Source organism: Tigriopus californicus, chromosome 4, assembly GCF_007210705.1.
Source record: "Tigriopus californicus strain San Diego chromosome 4, Tcal_SD_v2.1, whole genome shotgun sequence".
Taxonomy (NCBI): Eukaryota; Metazoa; Arthropoda; class Copepoda; order Harpacticoida; family Harpacticidae; genus Tigriopus; species Tigriopus californicus.
Genome location: NC_081443.1, coordinates 12973539 through 12994415, shown reverse-complemented (window position 1 = coordinate 12994415; position 20877 = coordinate 12973539). Strand labels below are relative to the sequence as shown.

General features: G+C 43.0%; 3 protein-coding genes across 3 annotated transcripts; 1 reads left to right on the top strand and 2 right to left on the bottom strand.

Annotated features, from left to right (window-relative positions):
• Positions 1 to 3147: 3147 nt before the first annotated feature.
• On the bottom strand, positions 3148 to 5689 carry LOC131879262 (malonate--CoA ligase ACSF3, mitochondrial-like). The gene is made up of 9 exons (XM_059225534.1): positions 5133 to 5689; positions 4873 to 5061; positions 4573 to 4806; positions 4358 to 4495; positions 4144 to 4299; positions 3912 to 4077; positions 3603 to 3855; positions 3362 to 3527; positions 3148 to 3295 (listed from the first exon to the last, which is right to left on the bottom strand). The coding sequence occupies exons 1-9, from the start codon at positions 5331 to 5333 to the stop codon at positions 3164 to 3166; spliced, it is 1635 nt and encodes a 544-aa protein (XP_059081517.1). The 5' UTR covers positions 5334 to 5689; the 3' UTR covers positions 3148 to 3163.
• LOC131879264 (blood vessel epicardial substance-like) lies at positions 5558 to 7380 on the top strand. Its single transcript, XM_059225536.1, has 5 exons — positions 5558 to 5817; positions 5892 to 6085; positions 6142 to 6369; positions 6438 to 6750; positions 7130 to 7380. The coding sequence occupies exons 1-5, from the start codon at positions 5652 to 5654 to the stop codon at positions 7285 to 7287; spliced, it is 1059 nt and encodes a 352-aa protein (XP_059081519.1). The 5' UTR covers positions 5558 to 5651; the 3' UTR covers positions 7288 to 7380.
• Positions 7381 to 7479: 99 nt separating this feature from the next.
• LOC131879263 (lachesin-like) lies at positions 7480 to 18530 on the bottom strand (the record flags this gene model as incomplete). Its single annotated transcript, XM_059225535.1, is given in 9 exon segments — positions 7480 to 7817; positions 9069 to 9275; positions 9361 to 9570; positions 9644 to 9763; positions 10058 to 10186; positions 11915 to 12104; positions 13950 to 14135; positions 17675 to 17787; positions 18424 to 18530. Coding segments are annotated over 9 exon segments (1440 nt in total). The 3' UTR covers positions 7480 to 7635.
• Between the last annotated feature and the right edge of the window lie 2347 nt (positions 18531 to 20877).

Sequence of the window (20877 nt, the reverse complement as noted above, 5' to 3'; positions counted from 1 at the left end):
CAATCTCAAACTTTGCGCAATTGTGGTCAGAGAGGTTTGGAAGTTGTTGGAGACGGAAAGAGTGGCTTTGTTCTTGGTGTTCCCGTGATATGGGGCCATCTTGGACCGGGATGACCAATCCTTGGAGGATGAATCGCTGGAATCTTCCGATCGTGTTTTAAGAGCGCTCAAGGAGCGGAATGAATTGCTGGACTTGAAACTAGAACCGAAAGTCAAGGAGGTCTTGTCGGCCAATCTTAGTTGCTCTCGAAGACAATCCGCTTCTTGACGAGCAGCCCTCAATGATCTCTCCAATGAGGACTTTTGTTCAGAGTATTGTCCAACCAGGGATTGAATTTCTTGGGAAAATCTGACATAACATACGAATTTGTTTCAAAATAGTGCATATATATACATAGATTTCTAGACACTGGATGTCGGACGACCGACCACTCGGCTGGTAAAACAGTACAATGGATGGTCTCCTGGGAATTGATTACAAACCGGTTTATTGTACTGTTTAGCCAACCGAGTGGTCGGTCGTCCGACATCCAGCGTCTAGAAATCTATGATATATATATTAAAGGTGGAAAAGAATTCAAGTACCGTTCTCGGATCTCATCTAATTGACGGGAATGTTCAGACTGGATTTGCTTGACCAAATCTTCACGTTCATCAATCATATTTCGCTCCAGATCTTCCACGTGCGTCTGTAGCATATCGATCTTTTCACTTAAAATCGATTCCATCTGACGCTGATAGAAATTGTGCAAACTGGTCTCCAAAGCCTTATTTTGCTTCAATTGGTCTTCCAGGGTTTCCTAAAACATATCCCACATTCTCAAATCGAGATCCATCTCTACTCCTTGAACAAAATGAAAATACCTGTCTGCTCTCAAGATCCTCGATCTGTTCTTGAAATTGCCCCTTTTCAGCTTGGAAATCGCGTTTCAACTTGGTCGAGGTTTCTTTTTCGCGAGTCAATATCACATCCAAGTCGTCCACTTTCGTCATCTGAGACAAGAGGTCTTGCTCGAGAACCACTTTCTCACCACTCAACTACAAATGAGCTCATTTGGATTACTTCGATCTTAAGCGCAAAACATATCCCGATCAGTCGTCTACCTGCTTGATTTTTTGGTGTAGCTCTTGGGTTCGTTTGGCACCGTTTTCTCGCTCATGCATGAGCTCATCCAAGAGTTTATCCTTGAGCCCTTCTTCTTCCTCCATTTTTGTTTTGAACCTGTCAGCCACTGACAAAGCACGATCCAACTCTTTTTCGAAGACGGATACTTGCTAGAAAAAAATAGGGTAAATGGGGCAATTGAAGAGTTGATTTGACACCGACACCTGGGTTGACTTCGAAATACTCACATTTCTCACAATATCTAGGTCTTCGTTGAGTTTATTGATGGTCAAGTCCTTTTCTTGTAATGTCTTGACATTCAAATCCTTCTCATGAGACCATCTCTGCAGGGTTTGCGACCATTGGTTTTTCAAGGTACTCAGTATGTGTTCCTTTTCTTTGAATGCGGTCCGATTCCTCTCCAAATCTGCTTTCAAATCCCTATTGACCTGTCTCAGGCTCTGGATCTGACTGTCTTGATTCTAATTGGAATCAGGCCATCATCATTGGTGCACGATATTGAATATTTTCTACCCTTCAAATTGTCACGTACCTTGAATTTCTGAGCTTCTTGCCGCAATAGTTCTTCGAGTTTCTTGACCTTATCATTTGAGGCTGGTGTTTGGGGGACCACAGTCTCGTCCATTGGATTTGAGCTTTTGGAGTAGGTTGAGGTAGTTTCTACGACTATTTGAGAAACTACTTTAGACAAAACAATAATAGGATAAAAAAAAAACAAGCAAACGTTCTTGCTCACTTTGAGATTTGGCTGAATCGGATGTGAAGCTCAAGCTTCTTCGAGGAATCTTGGACGCACCACTGGGTTGGGAGAGATTGGGTTGTATCAATTCCAACTGCTTCAACCGGGATCTCATATGATCCAATTTAGAAGAAGAGCCACCATTGTCATTGGATAATTTGACCACAGTACTGTTTTTCGGCGTCAGCCCTGGATCTTTCACCGGAGGGGTTGTGTTGGTCAGATCTTTCATGAAGAAAACAAAACCAATAGAATCGAGGAACTGGACTTTTTGTTATCTAATGGAGGTCATGGTTCACATACCATGATTTGCTTTCTTGGAGTTGGTGGGCGTTCTCAAATGATCTTGCAATACACTGGTTTCTTCATCATCATCATTGTTGGTGAGTTCCGGTTGGAGGCTTTGGAACTCGACTTGTTCTGTAGTGTTTGGAGTTGCAACCAGACTTTGCATGGCATGCAATAGCTTCTCGACCTCTTCTAAATCTCCAGGCGGGACTAAAACATGTTTGAAGTAGATTTTAAATGTGAGCAATACAACTCCGAGTACAATGAAATCTGTTAAGGAAAATTTCGGCAAAATGAAAAATCCTGATGTAAGCATTATTTTTTTACAATTCTTTTGGGTCACTAACTACTTCAGTTATAAGAATAAACCTTTTTCGGGGAAATGTATTGGATTTTCTCTACAAATCTGTGCTTTTCTCTGAAAACAATCAAGAAATTAAAGAAATTGAAAAACAGCCACATTATTGTATATGCTAATCGGGCTAAACAGCAATATATAGGTATTTTTTGCGCTATGTTGTAGGATCCATATTACTTATTGCGCTTTTTCGAGCCCTCCATCATTACTACTGTATGATACCCCATCCAAGAACGCAACGTCCACCCATACGAGGAACAATCCGTATACAATAACCTTGTTGCGATTTTTTGAAGGATCCCATATCCGGATTTTACTTGTTTTGGAGTTGAACACTTACTGTCTTTAAAGCGTAATCCATCGGGAGTGGCCACACGAGATGAGGCGCGCGATGAAGACATCTCAGAAACGCCGTCCTGCTTTTCAAAAGTGGTACTAATTCCGGAGATACCACTCACTGACCAATCCAAAAGATCAGCGGTTGGAACCGTATCATGATCAGGATTTTCAACCTCTAGAGTTGGTAAATGGGAAGACATTCTGCAATGGAACAAAGCCTTTCTTTGATTCATGGTACAGGCGCATTTTTTATCGAGGAAAGACGGACAATTTGCCATGAAAAAAATGAGCCGAATCTGTTTTAACTGGCGATTTATTTCAAATGCAACTTTAACAGTTCTTTTTTATTCACTTTGCCCATAGTATTTCGGGGTAACGTTTGCAATGACTTCCAAATTCTTGGAACAGAGTATTTGGGAAGTTTGGTTGACATCCAATCCGAAATCTGTAACAAATGTTGTCGATTAAAAAGTTCGTACCCGAATTTCTTAAAACTACTTGAAATCCCGACCTCGGTCAAATTGATGTTCTTATGAGTATCATCAAGTACAACCAAGGCAGTTACAACTTGGCCGTACTCCTCGTCTGGAATGCCAATCACAGCAACATCTTTGATGTCCGGATGACCCAGAAGAACTCGCTCAATATCCAGGGCACTGATCTTATAGCCTCCGGATCTGGAAAATGATCGGACAGATGGATTGAGTGAATCTCTCGTCGATTGGAACTAAGTTGACCCGATTTCAAACTACTTGATGATGTCTACGCTAGTTCGTCCAAGAATTCGGAACACGCCTGATCGATCCATAAATGCGGTATCTCCGGTCTTGAACCAACCATCGTGAGTAAATTCCTTGGCAGTGGCCTCTGCATTTCCAAAATATTCCTTAAACACATTGGGACCTTTGATTTGCAATTCGCCCGATGACTCCTCTTTATCACGGTGGTTCACTTTGAATTTCCGGCGATCCGATTCCGACAAAACAATGTCGCTTTGGTTTGAACCTGAAGAGGGTTCATGATGGTTCAAAGAAATTTTGAATGTCAAAGTGGTTCCAAACTTATGTCGACGATTCGAGCAGAGACACCGGGGAACGGACGACCAACAGATCCCGGGATTCTTTTCCATTCTTCTAAAGGATTGGTCAAAGCCATTCCGATTTCGGTCATGCCATATCGCTCCAAAAGCGTGTGACCAGTAAGCGACTTCCACTTTTCAAGAACAGGCTAAAATAGATGAGTCCCTTGAGTGATCTATTGTGAACCATGGGCCTATGACTTGTAGTCGCATACCACAGGGAGAGCAGCTGAGCCTGACACCATTAGTCGAATCTTGGACCGCAAAATGGTCTGGATCTCATCGGGATTGGAACCTCTTGGGCGGGTTTGTATCAATTTGGAATAGATTGTAGGAACGGCCATAAATAGGTTCGGCTTCCTTTCTTCTTGCTGTAGAACGACTTTGATAATACACGAACCGTTTAAGAGCAAATTAATACCCAATCACCTGAAGAAGAAAGCGCCACACTTGCTGGGGGTTGAATTTCTCCAACATTGTGAGGCTTGCGCCAACAGACAATGGCGTCAGAAGACAATTTGTGATCCCATGGACATGATGCAACGGGAGTACATGAAGCAAGGAATCCTAAAATAGCCATCGTGTACTAGGTTAAGGAAAAAAATAAAACCACAAAAGGCCTTCTTGTACAAGAATTGGCTTGCCTGGGGAGACCAATCCCAAACTTGGATCATGGCTTCGGTCTGAGCTTTAAGATTGCCGTGGGTGAGGACCACTCCTTTGGGAGGACCTGTCGTTCCACTCGTGTAAATAATCAAAGCATCATCGTCATCGAGACAAGTCTCCATTGGTTGGGGTTCCTTGGTTCCATCCTTCAAAAGGTCCTCGATCAGGACAACTCCTCGTTTGGAACCATTTCCTTTCAAAGCTTGGTGTATCTGTTTCATCATTCGTTTAGATTTATCTCAATTCTTCCAACTTCATTACCAACCATCTTTACCTACCACATCCACGGATTGATGGGAAGCAATCACGAGATCCGATTCAGAGTTTTGGATGTAGTAGCGAAGCATTTCAGATGGATGATCAGAGCACAACGGAACCGCAACATTCCCGGAATGGAAGATACCAAATAGCGCTTGAACAAAGCTCCGATTTCGGGGAACTAAGAAGCTAATTCGACTGGGTCCATGCTGTTTTTTTCCGAAATTATGTTATCATATTACATCCCATCAGGATTGTGACAATTTACCATCTATCTAACCTTTGTTTTCAGTTCCGCTTTGAGTTTTTGGGACACCGCGGTACAGTCGCGTACAAGCTCACTGTAAGTGACTTGGGCGTTGTTGGACTCGCAGAGAGCCACCTTGTTGCTGTAGGTGTGCCATTGACTGCTTAGTTGAGCATAGGTGCTCCACCACAAACGCTTGGAGGGTGGCAATTTCCGTGCGACAAGGCAAGACATGTTCCACGGAAATGTTTTGGGTCTCGCCCATCAGCTGTTCTTGATATTGGCGCCAAAGTCCAAACTAGATGCAATGCGTACAGAAATTGCACATCCGTTCAAGTACGTAATTTTACTACTTATTATGATGAAACTCAATTAAAGAAAGTATTCCAATTTTGATATGTTTTTCACGCTTCAAATCTCGAATCTGCCTTTTAGATCATTGAAGTTCCTCTTATATAAGGGATTTTCTCAGATGCAAATATAGTTTGGAACGGTGCCAACAATGATGGGCATGAAAATGGAAACAAAAAAACCGTCCTCGTTCGTGAAAACATGGCCCCTCGAGGCCCAGTCCTGGAAGAAGTGCCCTGTCTGGACAAATGGAACCTCGATTTTGATGTGGCATTTCATGTGGGAAACATCTTGGCCTTCGTGGCCTTTGCTATTCCAAAACAATATGCATTCAGCTTGATCTCTTTTCGCGGGATCATGGCTTTGGGTGAGCAGAGAAAAAGGCGCTAAATCCGCAGATTTCCAGCTTGGTAACTACTTTAAGTGACTACTTTTTTTCAGCCTTTGGTTTGACTGTGATTTGGATCTACGATATGCCTTGCTCAATGGACATGCTCGGTCTGAGTATCGCCAATTTGGCCATCAACCTAATTTTCTTTGTCCACCTCTTTATCCAACACTTCCCTGTCTATATCAACCCACAACTACGCGACCTTTACAAAAAAAACTTTGAACCGCTTCAGATTTCAAAGAAGGTGAGTTTTACCAATGACAAGTACAACAAGAAACGCTCAACACCGATTGCTTTCAGGACTTCAAGAGCCTCACCAAAGATTACTCCGTGGATATGATTCGGGCCGGTGAGACGTTTGCCTCGGAGAACGAGACCAGGATCGGACCTCGATTGCGGGTTCTCCTACACGGCAAACTCAGAGTCAAATGTGACGACACTTTCCTCCACTTCATCCATCCCAATGAGTTCGTGGACTCCATCGAGTGGCGCAGCCGATACACGGACAATCCGGATGATAAATTTCAGGTATCATTCGCACTCCCCTCGTTTCTTGGGCTACAATGAGATTGTTTCACAAATTCGCCTCATTGAAGGTCTCCATTCAAGTGGTGAACGACTCCACAATATTGACCTTGCCGTCAGAAACCTTGGAGCACACCTTTGCCGAGCAATCTAAACTCAAGTTTATCCTGGATTGCGTCATCGGGAAGGATATCACCCGGAAGTTATATATGCTTAATGAAAATGTGGCCAACATGTCCAATCTCAAGAATGTCAAGAAGAACGCGATTAAACCCTTGGATTTTCACCGGACCAACTCCTTTGATGCCATCCATACCGGATGCAAAGGCCTGGTTCGCTCTCAAAATTGGATGAGAGGCTCCGAGCTCTTCGACGCCCATGAAGGTGGGATAAATCTTAACGAACTCTAACTTACCCGTGTTACTCGTCGACTTGAAATTATGGGTCAGTAAGAGTAATTCAAATGGGTGACCTTTTAGTATAACGGACACTATTATGAGAGCACTACAGGCTTTAATATGTATTGGGAGCTAGAAAGGTTTTGTTCTTCTTTACTGACGAGCTATAATTTTCTGGAAAATAATAATGAATGAAGCTCTCACTTTGGATAAGGCTCATTCTGTTGAGTTAGTAGGACAGACGAAATCAAAAACAGAGTTTACATTCACGGAAGTTTTCAGGTTCCAACAGGCTTGTGTTCATTAAGAGAGCCAGCCTTCAGAGCCAAACAGATAATGATTTCAACGGTTCGTTCGATTTGCAGGCGAGCAATTGGCCGTGATGAATTTTACCCTGGATATTCCCCCGCCCATGACTTATCTACCGCATGCCGTGCCCGTTCAAACCGTGGATAAATCCGCCGTAGCCGAGGCTCAGTTCCTACAACAACAGCGTCGCTTCTGGCCACATGCCTTACTCTGAGAGCCAAAACATTATGATAACGATATGATATGTTTATCCTGTTATTTCCGTATAATTTGCGACTAACCGGGCTAAAATGACTTTTGATTGATACCAATCTTACCTTTTTCCAGATCGAAACTCGAAAAGTTGTTTTGGCGTTTTATGATGAGAGGTATTTGCCGACGATGACGTCATAGTTTTTCGAGCGGGAAACTTGAAAAATGGCGGGGACTGTATTTCATTTGGGTTGACAAATGCATGAAATAATACGGATTGGGTGGTCATGCATCACTTTCTCAGAATGATAAATTATGATCAACATGAAAGGGATAAAATCAAGGGTGTCCAGTGGATTGACGAGGACTCTCAGAGGACCAAACGGAGCACTATCATGACAAATGGGAGATGATGCCAGCTTAATTGGGTGGAGGAACTTCGGTGGTGCTTGTTCTTGTGCCTTTTGTGAGTGCCGGGATCGGTGTTCAACCCGTCTGGCTTGGCATTCCGCTCCTTGGCCTCGGAGTTATAATAGTACGGATTACCCGAATCTGCAAGAGTATTTGTTTCTCTCTATTATAGAGCTAAACCGTTTAAGGCCAGAGATGGATAGCATCACGGTGCTGACTCTGTAGGTCGATTGGTGCGTCACTATTGTCTTATTAAGTTTTGAAAGAAATAATCGAACATATCTTGGCATTTTTCTACCTTGCAAAACCATAAGGAACGATTTCGGTTTGATTGCTTAATGGATGTCTCGTGCAGATTAAAAACTTGAGCACCTAAAAACCGTCAAAGCAATGTATTTTTCAAAAACGTATTTGATTGCAAATGTGTTTTCGCTTCAAAATACCCCCCGGTTAAACTCAATTAACGACATAACTGATATGTATTTTCAATATCACAAAAGTATATAATCAGTTTTTTGGTAAAGTTTGGTAAACATTAGAAGTGCTCTGATTGATAGATAAATTGAAAGAAAATGCACGAAACAATGTAATTTTATTGATTTGGGCTTTTTTGGGCAATCTTGATGAAAATGAATAAAGAGTGCTCTTTTGAAACCTCATTGAATTTCTTGAAATCTTCATTGATTATTGTCTTGGTGTAGTTCGATTAGTGCGAAAATAGATTTTGTAAGTAAATGCATATGTCAGGGTTTTGAGGGATATTGTATGACATTTTGAAATGGCAAAAATAACCTTTTGATACATACAATTGAACTTAATTGTCCAGACTTTGGGTTTTTTTTCAAGAGAGGTGTTTATTGTTTCCGAGTAACCAGGATGAATGAATCATTATAAATTAATCATCAGCAATAAAGCCTACACCAAGAAGCAGGTAAGTTCGCTCCGAAACAGGGCTTTGGATATAACCGGAACATTTTAAAGCGAAAAATTAACGCAATGGCTGTTGAATAAACCATATGCTGATTGGCAATCAAGTGCTAACAAGTGTGCTCCAAATTATAATCAAATGTTTTTAGTTCTTTATCTGAGCTCTTTATCTGAGTTGGGAATCCATAATGCTTTCCATATTTTGAAAGCCGACATCGTTCCTAATGGAGTCAAAAATTGGGCCCAAAAGCTTGCAATTGGATTTGATGATACGTCTGGACGAAGGTAACACGGCCACTCGTCAATGACACAGCGATCGCAGATTCGGAGGTGCCTATCTATCTTTTAGATTGTAGAGTGTTGCTCCAGTTAATACCTGTAGCGCCATCTAGCTCGTCACAGTCTGCTGTGCTCTAACTGACGATTATCACAATGGAATGAATCCTTCCATTGGCAGCCACTTACAAGAACCGTAGTCATTGGTGTAGGCCGTGGTTTGCTTCTCTTGCCAGGCGTAGTTCTGTTGATAATTCCGATTCGGATTGTCCCCATTGGACTCGTGCTCGATATCGAAGTAGGTGGTGGACTCGCTCCCGCCAAACGACGACCTCTCGTTGCCATAGCCTCGGGGGTAGTCGACCGCATTTGTGAGAATATCGTTTTCCAGCGGTTCTTGGAAAGAAACATGTTCAATTTATGTACTTGTCTCTGACATCATGAGAGAGAGCGGAGGTGTTCGTACGTATGGATTTCAAACCTTTTGCCTCGAATTCCTTCTCCATGTGTAGATAAACCACACCTTCAACGCGATCACCCGCGTGATTCATGGAGTTCTTACAAATGCACTTGTAAACGCCTTGGTCGTCGGTGGTGAAATCTAGAATGGTCAACCGTGACCGGATCGAGTACTCGTTGATGGTGAACTCATGACGGAGATACTTCATGTTGTTGGAGCTGAGTGTCTCGCCTACGAATATGAAAAACACGTCGATTGATCTTTTTTTTTAATGTTCAGATTTTGAAAACAAACCAATCCGAACCTGATTCCAGTTCCCAGTAGTGTAGACCTTTGGGATAGGACTCGATGATGCACTCCAAAGCCACATCTTGGCCTTCTTTAGCGTACACTTTTTGATTAGGAACACTGATGACGGGTCGAACTGAAACGGTGAGTATATTTAGTAAACTGTTTTGCTCATTAAATGATTATAATTTGGATAAGGCTTATTTACTAGCCTTGCTAAGAAAAAAGACCAACCATAAGTGTTCTTTTTCTATTTTCAAATCAATGTTGATACAAGTCTGCACCAAACTACAATGATGTTATAGTACTTCAGATCTTCATATAATTTGTATACTTGAAACACCACAACTAAATCGCAATCCACACACAACACTTAAATAATAACCTTGGTCTCCAGGATAATTTAGCAGAAGAGATCAGAACAACTTACAATGAACCTCAATTTCGACTCGCTGGTTCACGGCCGGTGGGTAGCCGCTTTTGGCCACACAGAAATAGGTTCCCATTTGGGATCGTTTGATTTTATGAAGTTCCAGGACGTTCCCCTCCACCTTGTCAACTGAAAATTTATGGAAATCATGTCATGTCAATGGCCATTAGGACATGGGGAGCGTAATTCAATATTTCCTCGAGGATCTGTGAGTTCCGCATTTGACTCCGACTACCCGATGCAAATGATTCCTTAATGAACTTTTCCGCTCTTTTCTCTATTTCCATCTCCATGATGATGATGATGATGATGAAAAATACTGGCAATGTTTTATAAACTTGTGCCCTTCACATTCTGGCTCCCGCATGGCTGGGCTTCTTGAACCAATGGTGGAACCAGTTTGGCCATCCCCGTTGTCCCTCCTCATACTGCATTCATATTCAAATGAACTGGTACTGCTAACTGGTAAATGAACACATAGAAGAGGCCACTTGAAAACAATCTGTGACGTTCCACAAAAAGTGGGACTCGTCGAAGTGGAAAATCTCTTAACAAATACTGGCTCAAGAATCATTGGGACTGAGTGTGAATTCCATTAAGATCAAGAGAGTCGCCAATTGTTTGTAAACTCGGACCCGAGGCGGACAATTGTCTTTGAACGAAGGCCACCCAAGTCTCCGATGTGACGTTAGCATACAGTTAATAATACCCGCTTGGAACATGGCCATAAATTTGAGATGTCATCATGAGTCATGCTCATGCGTAAGCGCCATCCCATGGTGCATTTACTTCCGAGTTCCAGAGCTTCAGAATACAGATTTGCTTGCTCCACAACACGGTGGATAGAGTTTTCTCATCCCAATGGTCGTGGGTTTGAATTTTATCGGGCTTTCTTGCCTCGTTGTCGTCCAAAAGGTCAATTGTTCTTTCTCCAACTTCTATCTTTCGAGTGGTATAGAAACTCCTTGGCTGGTTTCTTGGTCGTAATAAGTATCTCGTACTCGTACCTACAAATCTCTTGGACAATTTACTGAACCGTCTCGTGAACCTTCACAATGGCTCTGGTCTTCTGATGGAAGTCAAGGTCTGTATGAAGAAAATACTGATATTGAATTACAATTGTACATTAGTTGTAAAACAATATTCAAATTTGTTGTTTCCCAACTGCTTCGACGTATATTATATCGGTTTCGTCAAGATAGATTCACTTCTCTAAAATAGGTTCTCCACTTTTACAATTGTAAGAAGCATTGAATGTCGACCAGCTTAGGGTCCCCTTGGGGCATGTGAGTGTACAGCAAATTGAAAACTACCATAATTCTGTTCTTGGTTGAGATCACAATGCTCACTTCAACCACTTATTCACTCAGGCTACACTAGCTGGCGACAATGCGACGGCTTAACATCTCAATGATTGAAAAGATGACCCGGCACTTTTCTTGACTCGTTGATCAACTCTTCCATTTGAACACAGAGACCTCAAGTCAACAGGACCTTCGAGATGAATCGTCTAGCAGTGTAGCTGGCCGTAAATCTGCCAGCCAAAAGCAACAAGGGCAACAACAACAACAAACAAGTTGTCTCGACCCTCCTCCATCCAGAGTTGTTGTTTTATGCCGGCCTCGTTGGAGGCCGCCACACTAGTCCTCGCCAACTTCGCTCCTTTTCCCCCCCTTCCTCGTTCCATGAAGTGAGATGGGGAGGAGTGTTCCATCCAAGGCAACGAGTCGTTCCTCCGAAATTCTGAATGGATCCAAGAAAGACATGGCCCATAACTAACGACTCCTTCTATTGGCACAATAGCGCTGGACGGGCGAGAGTGGTCCCTCCAAAGTCAAAATGTTATCTGGAAGTCACCTGTATGTCTTCTTCCAATCGATTTATCCCATATGATAATGTGTTGGCCCTTCTCACGCACCCAGTAGATCTCAGGGGTGGGATAACCGATGGCCTCGCAAGTCAATCGGGCCGTTCCACCTTCCACGATCCCTTCAGTCCCGGTCACTTTGGTGATATCCGGCTTCACCACCACGTTGAGATATCCAACCTGAAATGGAACAACAAGCCCAACCCGTTCAAGACCTGGAGGTGAAATGAGAGGAAGGAGAAAAGTTTTATCCCCCTTTGAGAGAGAGGATGAGCCTTCGCTTTGCCTTTCAAGAGAGTCGGTGATGATTTCATGGGTTGTTGCATTGGTGGAATTTCATTATCAGCTCAGACAAACAGCACTAAAGGCAAGTTTTTGTTTGGCTTTTTTTCCCGCCCGTTTAATCTATTTCAGGTTTTCGTGGTCTCCTTCCAAGTGGGGCAAATTATAACGCGGCGGTTGGCACACTTGAAATGAATGAAAGTACGTGCGATATGAGAGTGTTCCGGAGGTCTGTCGTTTCACCCAAATGTGTTGGAAGTTGTTCTGAAAAAAAGTTTGAGGGAGCTGACATCTGCGTGAAAATCTCCATTCCCCATTGAAAACTTGCTAAAAAGATGGAGGGAGAAGACGGAATTAATGAACTCCATGATATGGTGACAAGAAAAGCTTCCTCGAAGACAAAAGGGACGGATTCCAAAAGGGAAATGCCACTGAGTCTTCCAGAACCAAAGGGAGCGACGAGAAGGCGCCGAGATCCCCGGAAGATGTGCAGTGTTCCTCGTTACGAACATGTGTATGTATTACATGTGTGTGTACGTATATTGAGGACGCATAGATAGCTCTTACTTCATAAATTTGTGGGAGCTTCGATTAGCCCCGAAACATGATCGTTTACGGAGCAAACCACTCTGAGAATGGATGTGGTTTTTTTTTCACTGAGCTTGTCAGATACAGGGACGAGGCTTTCCTCGTTCAATGGCTGGCTTTGGGGTGCACTATGTGGGCCAAAACCGACAATGAGAAAACTGTTAATTCATCATTCGGCTCATTTCTCGGCTTTGCATGAGATGATGAAGGCATGCCGCGACTACTACGACTACTACCAACACCACCACTACCACCACCCCTCAGTTGGTTGCCGGCCAGACAAGATCCTCCAATTTGGTTCCATTTCTCAAGTCTCAAGCTTCCAACCAGTCTCTCTCGAATTCATTTTCCACATATTATCGCAGACATGGTCTTGCCTTCAAGCTGTGGATTACCTCCCGAATAAAGGTCTCGCGTGATATTGTGCTCGTCTCAAAAACAGAGGACCCAATGGAGTTCCAATGGCGAGTGCCAAGACATCGCTTTTCCTGAGAGTAGGATCACTGGATCGAGAACTTTAGCCGTAAGTTGGTTGTGAGCATATATGGCGTTCATTGGTCTTGAGGGCAATGAATAAAAACAAGCCGCCTCATTAACTCTTCTAGTGGCAAAGTCAGTTGCTTCATCACCGACGGAGATAGGGAGCGAGGAACCGTCGGAAATGGTGAGATGTGTGTTCCCTTTGGCACATGGAATACATTCACAATCCGACAGGGCGAATCTTGGAACACTCTTATCATTGTCATCACCATCCTTCCTTCAGGCTGGTGGGAAAGTGAGAGCCAACAAATCTGATCTTGTCACCCGTCAACAACTGGAGGGGGCAGAAATTGGGGAAGTAGTGTTTCAGCTATAACAAACAACAGGTGAAATGCTCCCATGATGACATGATCACTTTGGATCCCAAAGATTTTGTCAGTGGAGTCAAGACAAACGTTAAAAGAGAAACCAAGAAGCACTCCCCGTCAGCTCATATTTTGCAGATTCATTCTCCTTCACTGGTTTTGGAAAAGAGAAGAGCAAAAATACTAGACCATCAACATCCATTAAGAAGCCCTCTTCAAGAGTGCTCGAATTATTGCTGAATGAATGAAACACATTTGGAAAGAAGAGAAGCTTCTAGAATAGAGATAGATGTATCTTTAGGGGTCTCACCTGGCTCTTCATCGGGGCTGTGTTCAACTGACACATGTATGGTCCAGCATCCTCAAGTGTGACCCCCGTGATATGTAAGTGATGCTTCTGTTGTCTCTCATTGGAGACGGTCACTCTCTCGTTGTGACTGATGCGGAATTCCCCAATGGCCAAGATGGATTTCGTGTCGGCCTTCACCCAACCCACCTGAAGTTAGAACGGAGAAGATGAAGGAAAAGAAAGAAACAAATCAAAATGGATTTACCACACATTTTGAGGGCTCTCAAGGACTCAAGGAGTGGGAGCGAGGTTGTGCCCATTTTCCTCGGAAAGTGGCACAATCTCAGTCAATTGGGAAGCTCTAATTGTGTAATTGAGACCCACTCTTATGTGTGCGTGAGTTGGTCCACGAATGGAGCCGTCCCAATTGGCCATAACCCTTGTGTCCCACTCTCCTCTCACCACCACCGCAATGTTGTTCCTGGACGGGTGGGAACTCGGAGGAGTGAGAGGGAAAACGAGGGAAATATCAAAATGCCGAATTGGAAAAACCTATTTTGTGCAGATGTGTGTGGATGTTGTGTTGCCTATATGTCGACCGGGCATTGTCCCAAGCGTGTTCCACAGTGCATGGCATGGAACAAGCAGATTTTTATGATTTTCTTCCATTGTTAAAGCCACGTGCGTTCCTTGGTGCTCTTGGCTGACTTGGAGAAGCCATTTGGGATACATTTCGTATCCGTTTCTGCCTCCAAAATTCTTCTTATCCTCTATCCCACAGTACTTTGGTGAGTATCCCAAGAATGGAATGATGATTTTCCCACGAAAATCTCTGACTAGTCGTCAACCTAAGTAAGAGAGATCTCGGGAATAGGGATTGTTTTCGATGTGGGCAAAGTGTTCCAAGGACGGGTGGAAACGAACGTAAGTGTTCCTTCTATCCACCCAAGGAAGAAAGGTCTCAACTTAATCCCAGCTGTTGCCATTGAGCCCGTTGGAGCTGGAACAAACCACTAAAACCAACAAAACACCTAACAAACATGTTAAAGTGCGTATTCACCCAGATTTGTCGAGGGGAATGTCGTGGTTGGAACAACTCAAAGTTGGGCACGTTGGACCATGTTGCATCTCTTTCCTTGCCAGTTTTGTGAGAGGAATAAAAATATTTTTCCTCCGAGGGATGAACCTGGAACCACATCCCATAATAAAGGGTCTACTGAGGCTTTTTCTTTGGCAGTAAGCATTTCCATGGCGATGGAGTCCGTCAAGTGGCGAGGAATGTAAAGTGGGCCTTAATTGGAACTCAGACTTGACAACAAAGAGAATCAATGTGTTTTTTGACTCGCTCACAATTGTGGAACACAAAGCCTCTTGACTGAATGTCGAAGAACCAGAGATCGTTGTCGGACATTTATGGCCAAAAGAACTAGTTCCACGAGGGAGCTGTCCCACCCAATTGACACAGTTCCCTTCCCATTTGACATGTGCCAGAAGATCTCCGTCGAGGAATAAACCAATTGAGATCAAGACGGACTTTAACGCGGAAACAAAGAGAGAGAAAGAGAGAAACGAGGAGCAAGTCTGGTTCTCATTACTCCCTTATCTTGGGCATTAGACGATGATGGATCGATGCAAAAATGATTTACGAGGTTCCAAATGAATGCAAGTGGACGACCATTGTGTCAAATAAGCCCTTTCTTACGCACTAATCCCTCTTTAAGGTACATTACTCTGATCCAAAGGAACTCGTGTCGCCGTTTCCTCTGTGATCCGCCTTTTCCGCTTATTAATGGCTTCTTTCAATTCACCATATGATGTCGAGCACTGCGCCTTCTTTCCTTGATGCATTCATTTCCTCTGACCATTGGTCAAACGACACTGCCAAGAGACCCTGCAACGCTTTGACCTTCAGAACAAAAAGTTAGGGTTTGCAACACATCGAGCTCACTATTATCGTCGCTCTCGATAAGGAGGTCACCATGGGTGAGAACAAGCTGAAAATCTGACTCGACTTGTTGTTGCCTTAACGATGAGTATTTTTGACAGTGGACCTAATCTGCCCAGATCTTATACTATGTAATGAGTGATAATTTTCTTCCCCGCTCTATTGGAATATGAATGGGTCAATTGCCAAGCTGCATGAATCACAGATCAATCATGGCACTCGGAAGTCCCTGGGTCATTTTCATGTCGAAGAGTCCGTTGCCATTTGTGTGGCACTCGAGGAACATTTTCGAAGCCAAGCTTCACTACTTTCGGGCTGGAACAACAGCTTTAAAATGGAAAAGAGCCTCAAACTTTCCTCCTCACCTCTCAACTACCCAAACTTTTTCGACTAATCCACGCCACTCTTGACTAGATATGAGACACTGGTCCCTTTTTATTAAAACGCACCACTCAGGGTTACTGGTTCTCGGTATCAAAACCCTCTGGATGTGGTCCAAAGCTCCTCACCATTGCTTGGCAACCCTAGTCCGGCCCAAACTCGAATAGCTGAAAAGTTGTCAATGTAAAGCAACTTTTTTTCGGCCATGAGGATATGAAACCGAAAAGCCTTGGCCCGAAAACCATCGCTACTACCGCTCTAAAATCTAAAGCCCTCGGTTCCGTCGCCATCCTGAGGGGAATTCGTAACGCAGCAAATGGGTTTCAGGGGTCTCCATAAATCCCTCATTTTCGCTCATGTGTCCTCCTCCATGAGTTGGATGAGCTATTCTGTTGTTGTCTTTTCGGACCCCCCATTCTCTCGTTATCAGGCTTATCAGACGAGGGCATCTCTGGTCCGTTCGTTCGTACTCCTTATCTGGAGAGTAGTAGAGTACAGTGGAATGCGGAGCACTGGTTGGGATCGTTCTGCAATTGTTTCTCTCCTCTTCCGTCTCTTTCGCTTTCTTTCTCGGGCTTTCGTGTGTGATGGATGAAATCCTGTGTTCAACAAATTCCCCTCTCGCTGACTGCTCCAACCGACTCTCTTGAAACCCGAAAACCAGAAATGAGCTGACGGATCCACAATGAATCCTAATTATTAAACACAGTAGGTATACCAAATCAGCCTAGAGTGCATATCGGTACAACAAAATATAAAGTCTCGCTCCATTTTTTATCGCAAGGAATTGGATTGGGAGGTTGCGCCTGAAATTGAATTGGCCAGTCTGCTCAGCTATGAAACAATGGGACAAAAGTGGTGTGGAACATTCCCCATTTTCTTTATTCTTTTTTGTGGCCACAAGCATAGCTTTGTTGAGTGAGCTCGGAGCTACAACCCAATACTTGTAGCAGCAGGCTGGTTCAGGGCGACCCCAAGCGTTTCCAAAAATTTCCATCCTAGTTCCATAATAAACAAGTTGGAGCCTTTTCAAAAGCAAGCCTTGAATGGTAACATCAAGGATAAAGAGCACGATGATATGCTTAAATTCATAATGTGGCATTACTCATTTTTAGACCCACAAAGATCTGGATCACAATATATATGATCATCGAATTAATTTAAAAGAGGGTGGCCATTTTGCCATTGGGATCAATTTTGATCCTTTGGCCCCTCATCCTGGCTGAATGGAACTCGTTTGTTTTGGAACAAAGCATATTTTGGAACAAATATGTCGATACCGTGATTTATCGCGATTCGCCCTTGGCCAAGTTCCAACCCCTCAAGCTTTCAATATAAATTTGAGCAGGCAAGCAATGTAGAGCGTTTTCGTAGACATACGCAAACATATTGCAAGAATCGGGAACTCAGTACTGCTTACCTTATAGCCACCGATATTCTTGACATAGCACGTAAATGTGGCATTTTTACCCATTTCCACTGTCAGGTTCTTCAGGCGCAGTCCAAAAAGTGGACCGTCCGTATTGCCTTCAACTGAAAGAAATCCACGTATCATGATTTCAAAGTGGGATTGTCGAAATAAGTGTCTAAAATCCCAAGGTCAAGTTAGACAATAGTGAAGCATCTCTTTCAATTGGGATGGCAGCACCTTTCAACACCTGTTGAAGTTAGTGGCTCTCGATAAGCCAGTTGAAGAAGGCACTGACAAGTCTAAAGTGCAGCCATTTTAATGGTACAAAGTTTTTCCAGATTCCCAAACACTCGTTGTTATAAGTTCGAGGCGCTACATTTCCTCGGCCGTGGAAAGCCAAATATCTCATTGAGACACATCTCTTCCTTTCGTGTGTGAGCGGAATTGCTCGAATGCTCCATTGTCCTCCTTCCTTCACGAGGTTCCAATTGTTCACCATTCTTTTGTTCTAATCTCCAACCCCAGATTCGTAACTGAAGTTCGCGTGAAAGTGCATTTTAATATCCAAGTTTCCCCAAATTTGAGCTCAACTTCTTTATTGCTCTTGTTGTACTCGTATCTTGCTTTGTTGGCTCCCTCTTAAAAGGCGATTTGGATGGTACAAACCAAGCTGGCAAAGAATGTTCTGCCCCAATTATGTGAAGATTAATAAATGACGTTGGGTGCATAACCATAAAAATAGATCCTGTCGTACTTACCAAATTTGACGAATGAGATGAGGAATAACAATACACTAAAGCACAGGACATGCTTAGTGTGATCTGATATGTAAAGCCGCGGGAAACGGAATTGAGATGCCATGATATTTTCGTTTTGATGGTGACCCTGGAACATAAAGAAATTGGGGAAATACAAGCAACACATGAATCGAATATTAGACAGTGAAGTATGCAAGGTTATTTTTCCCCCCGGAGTCATCGTCGGGTATGTTTATCATTGAGTTATTTTAAAATTTGTAGGTATTATAGATTTGTAAACTTAGTTCTATATAAATAAGTATATAAGCTCTATATAAGCTTTCATCTTGCACTTGTCACGAAATTGCAATCATATATATACCGTTCATAGCTTAGAATGGAATGTATGGCAACATGTACGAGATATATGGCGAAATTACAAATCAAGGCCGGAGTGTTATTGTTATTGATTGGGTAAGGGGTCATGAAATGAACATGAACGATTGGTTTGAAATCGACGTTTTAGCCGATACAAGGTACCCAATTTTGGGCAAGTTAAGTTAATCAAGTTGTTGAGCGACACAAATGTGCTCCCGCCAAAAGAAAAATGCGATGACTGAATACGACATAACGACATTAACCCTAGTAAAACTGATTCTTGTCCATGTTTTAAAAAAAAGACTCTTATTCGGCAAAAAAAATCCTTTCTTTCAAACTAAGGGCAACACTGTCGCGATAAGATATCCGCAGAAGTTGCCTAGAAAATTTATCCATGTCTATTCTTCTGTAGACGTATCGTTTTTTAGTGGTATTTTCTTGCTTTAGTCATTTCTTTGCTGCACTGGAAACCCTATAACCAGTAAACAAGTTTTTTTGAGAACCATCAGACAGTGGTACAAACTCACTTTGGATCACTAAAATTAAAATCATTAAAATCTCCCCAATTAAATGACCTAGTTTTTACGTTTGCCCATAGGAAAGAAAATCTGCCGATTTGAGTCAACCCTCGGCCGCTTTGCCTAATGTTGGTTGGGTATTATACTGCCAAATATACAAAGAAGCAATGAAAGTTTTTGATTTCGCAAATTCCGGATTACGGAGATTCAAGTATTGAGGAAAGGTTATACCACGCCGGTCCGGGAATAAGTGGAAAGAGGTTAGGCGTTCAAAATTACAAACCCTAGGAAATTGACTCAGTCATGGCAATGGTGGAATCCACACCATGTGTGCATACCACGGCTGTGAAGAAGTACATTGAAGTCTCTCCAGAGACCAGTATTCGAAAGTTAGCCAGAGATCATGATATGCCCGAGACCAGTATGGGGAGATCCGGAGCCCTGTTTGAGGTCTACCTGGGAGGGCGCCAGCCAAAATCAGCGACACAACTTTTTTCTAAGTTCATTCATAATGATGCAATTCACTTGTCGTTTTTGGCTGTGACACTCAACAGGTCGACCTCGAACAAGGCTCTGGAAACCAAAGTCCCCCTTTATCAGATCCCTCATACTGGTCTCGTACATATCATGATCTCTGGGTAACTTTTAATACTGGTCTCTGGAGTGACTTCAATGGACTTCTTCACAGCCTCAATGGTGGCTTCGGTTCGATTGCCTCTAGGTCGACTTTTTGAGGAAGTGGAAGTGAGGCCACCTTTGTCGTTTTGAATAAGTCCACGCGACAACTTTTTTTCTCAGTTCTTTCTTAACGATGAAATTTGTTTGTTTTCGAAGCCAAAATAATCTGGAATAGCGCATACAAAAGATAAGAGTCTCGTGGAACTTTTCAATCAAATAAAATTAATGAACAAATTAAGTTATAAAAATGACAGCCTATATAAATGAGCTGTATTACATTTTAGCACAACCGGTAAATGTACATGTGAAGTTAACGAATGTTATGCGTAATTTCGTCCAAGTGTTAGTTGTTGTGAAGAAAAAATAATATCATATAAGTGCCCCAAAGGACAAACTATGGTTGGAAATCAAGTGACAATAAAGCAGCAGCCATTGGCGAATGATCTGGTGGCAAGGACAAACACTTACAGTTTTTCTTCGCGTTAGACAATGTTTCAAAGTATCAGTCCTTTGAATTATTTATCACTTCGACTCTTGTTCTCACTTCACACGGTCATATTTTTTCTCTAAAGCACCAAGTAGTGAAATTTCTTTCGACCATCCAAGTGGAGTAAAGCCCAGGATCTATAAAATGCGACCGGAGATGCTGGCTAGCTTTCTTGGGGCGTTGCGATGCCTTCTGCTCTTGGCGTTAACTCAGCAAGGGCTCGTGGTCACAAAAAGCGATTCCTAACAGGCCTCTGGCGGTCCTCGTCACGCCAGTCTTCCGTTCAGCGAGAGAGGAGCGAGCAATCAAGGCCGCTCGTGCTTTTTTTCATCTCTCGGGCGTTCTAGTTTCGAGCTTGATGACTAACCGTGGCGCTCGAGTGGAACGCCGTTGGGAGGTAGGCGCACTTCGGGG

Bases quoted from the DNA above. Each gene is read 5' to 3' on its own strand.
- LOC131879262 (XM_059225534.1), bottom strand. From the start codon at position 5,333: ATGTCTTGCCTTGTCGCACGGAAATTGCCACCCTCCAAGCGTTTGTGG. The intron at 4,078-4,143 runs GTATGCGACTAC...CATCTATTTTAG, and splicing joins GCTCAGCTGCTCTCCCTGTG to CCTGTTCTTGAAAAGTGGAA. The intron at 3,856-3,911 runs GTTTGGAACCAC...AACCCTCTTCAG, and splicing joins TGCTCGAATCGTCGACATAA to GTTCAAACCAAAGCGACATT.
- LOC131879264 (XM_059225536.1), top strand. From the start codon at position 5,652: ATGGCCCCTCGAGGCCCAGTCCTGGAAGAAGTGCCCTGTCTGGACAAA. The intron at 6,086-6,141 runs GTGAGTTTTACC...GATTGCTTTCAG, and splicing joins CGCTTCAGATTTCAAAGAAG to GACTTCAAGAGCCTCACCAA. The intron at 6,370-6,437 runs GTATCATTCGCA...GCCTCATTGAAG, and splicing joins ATCCGGATGATAAATTTCAG to GTCTCCATTCAAGTGGTGAA.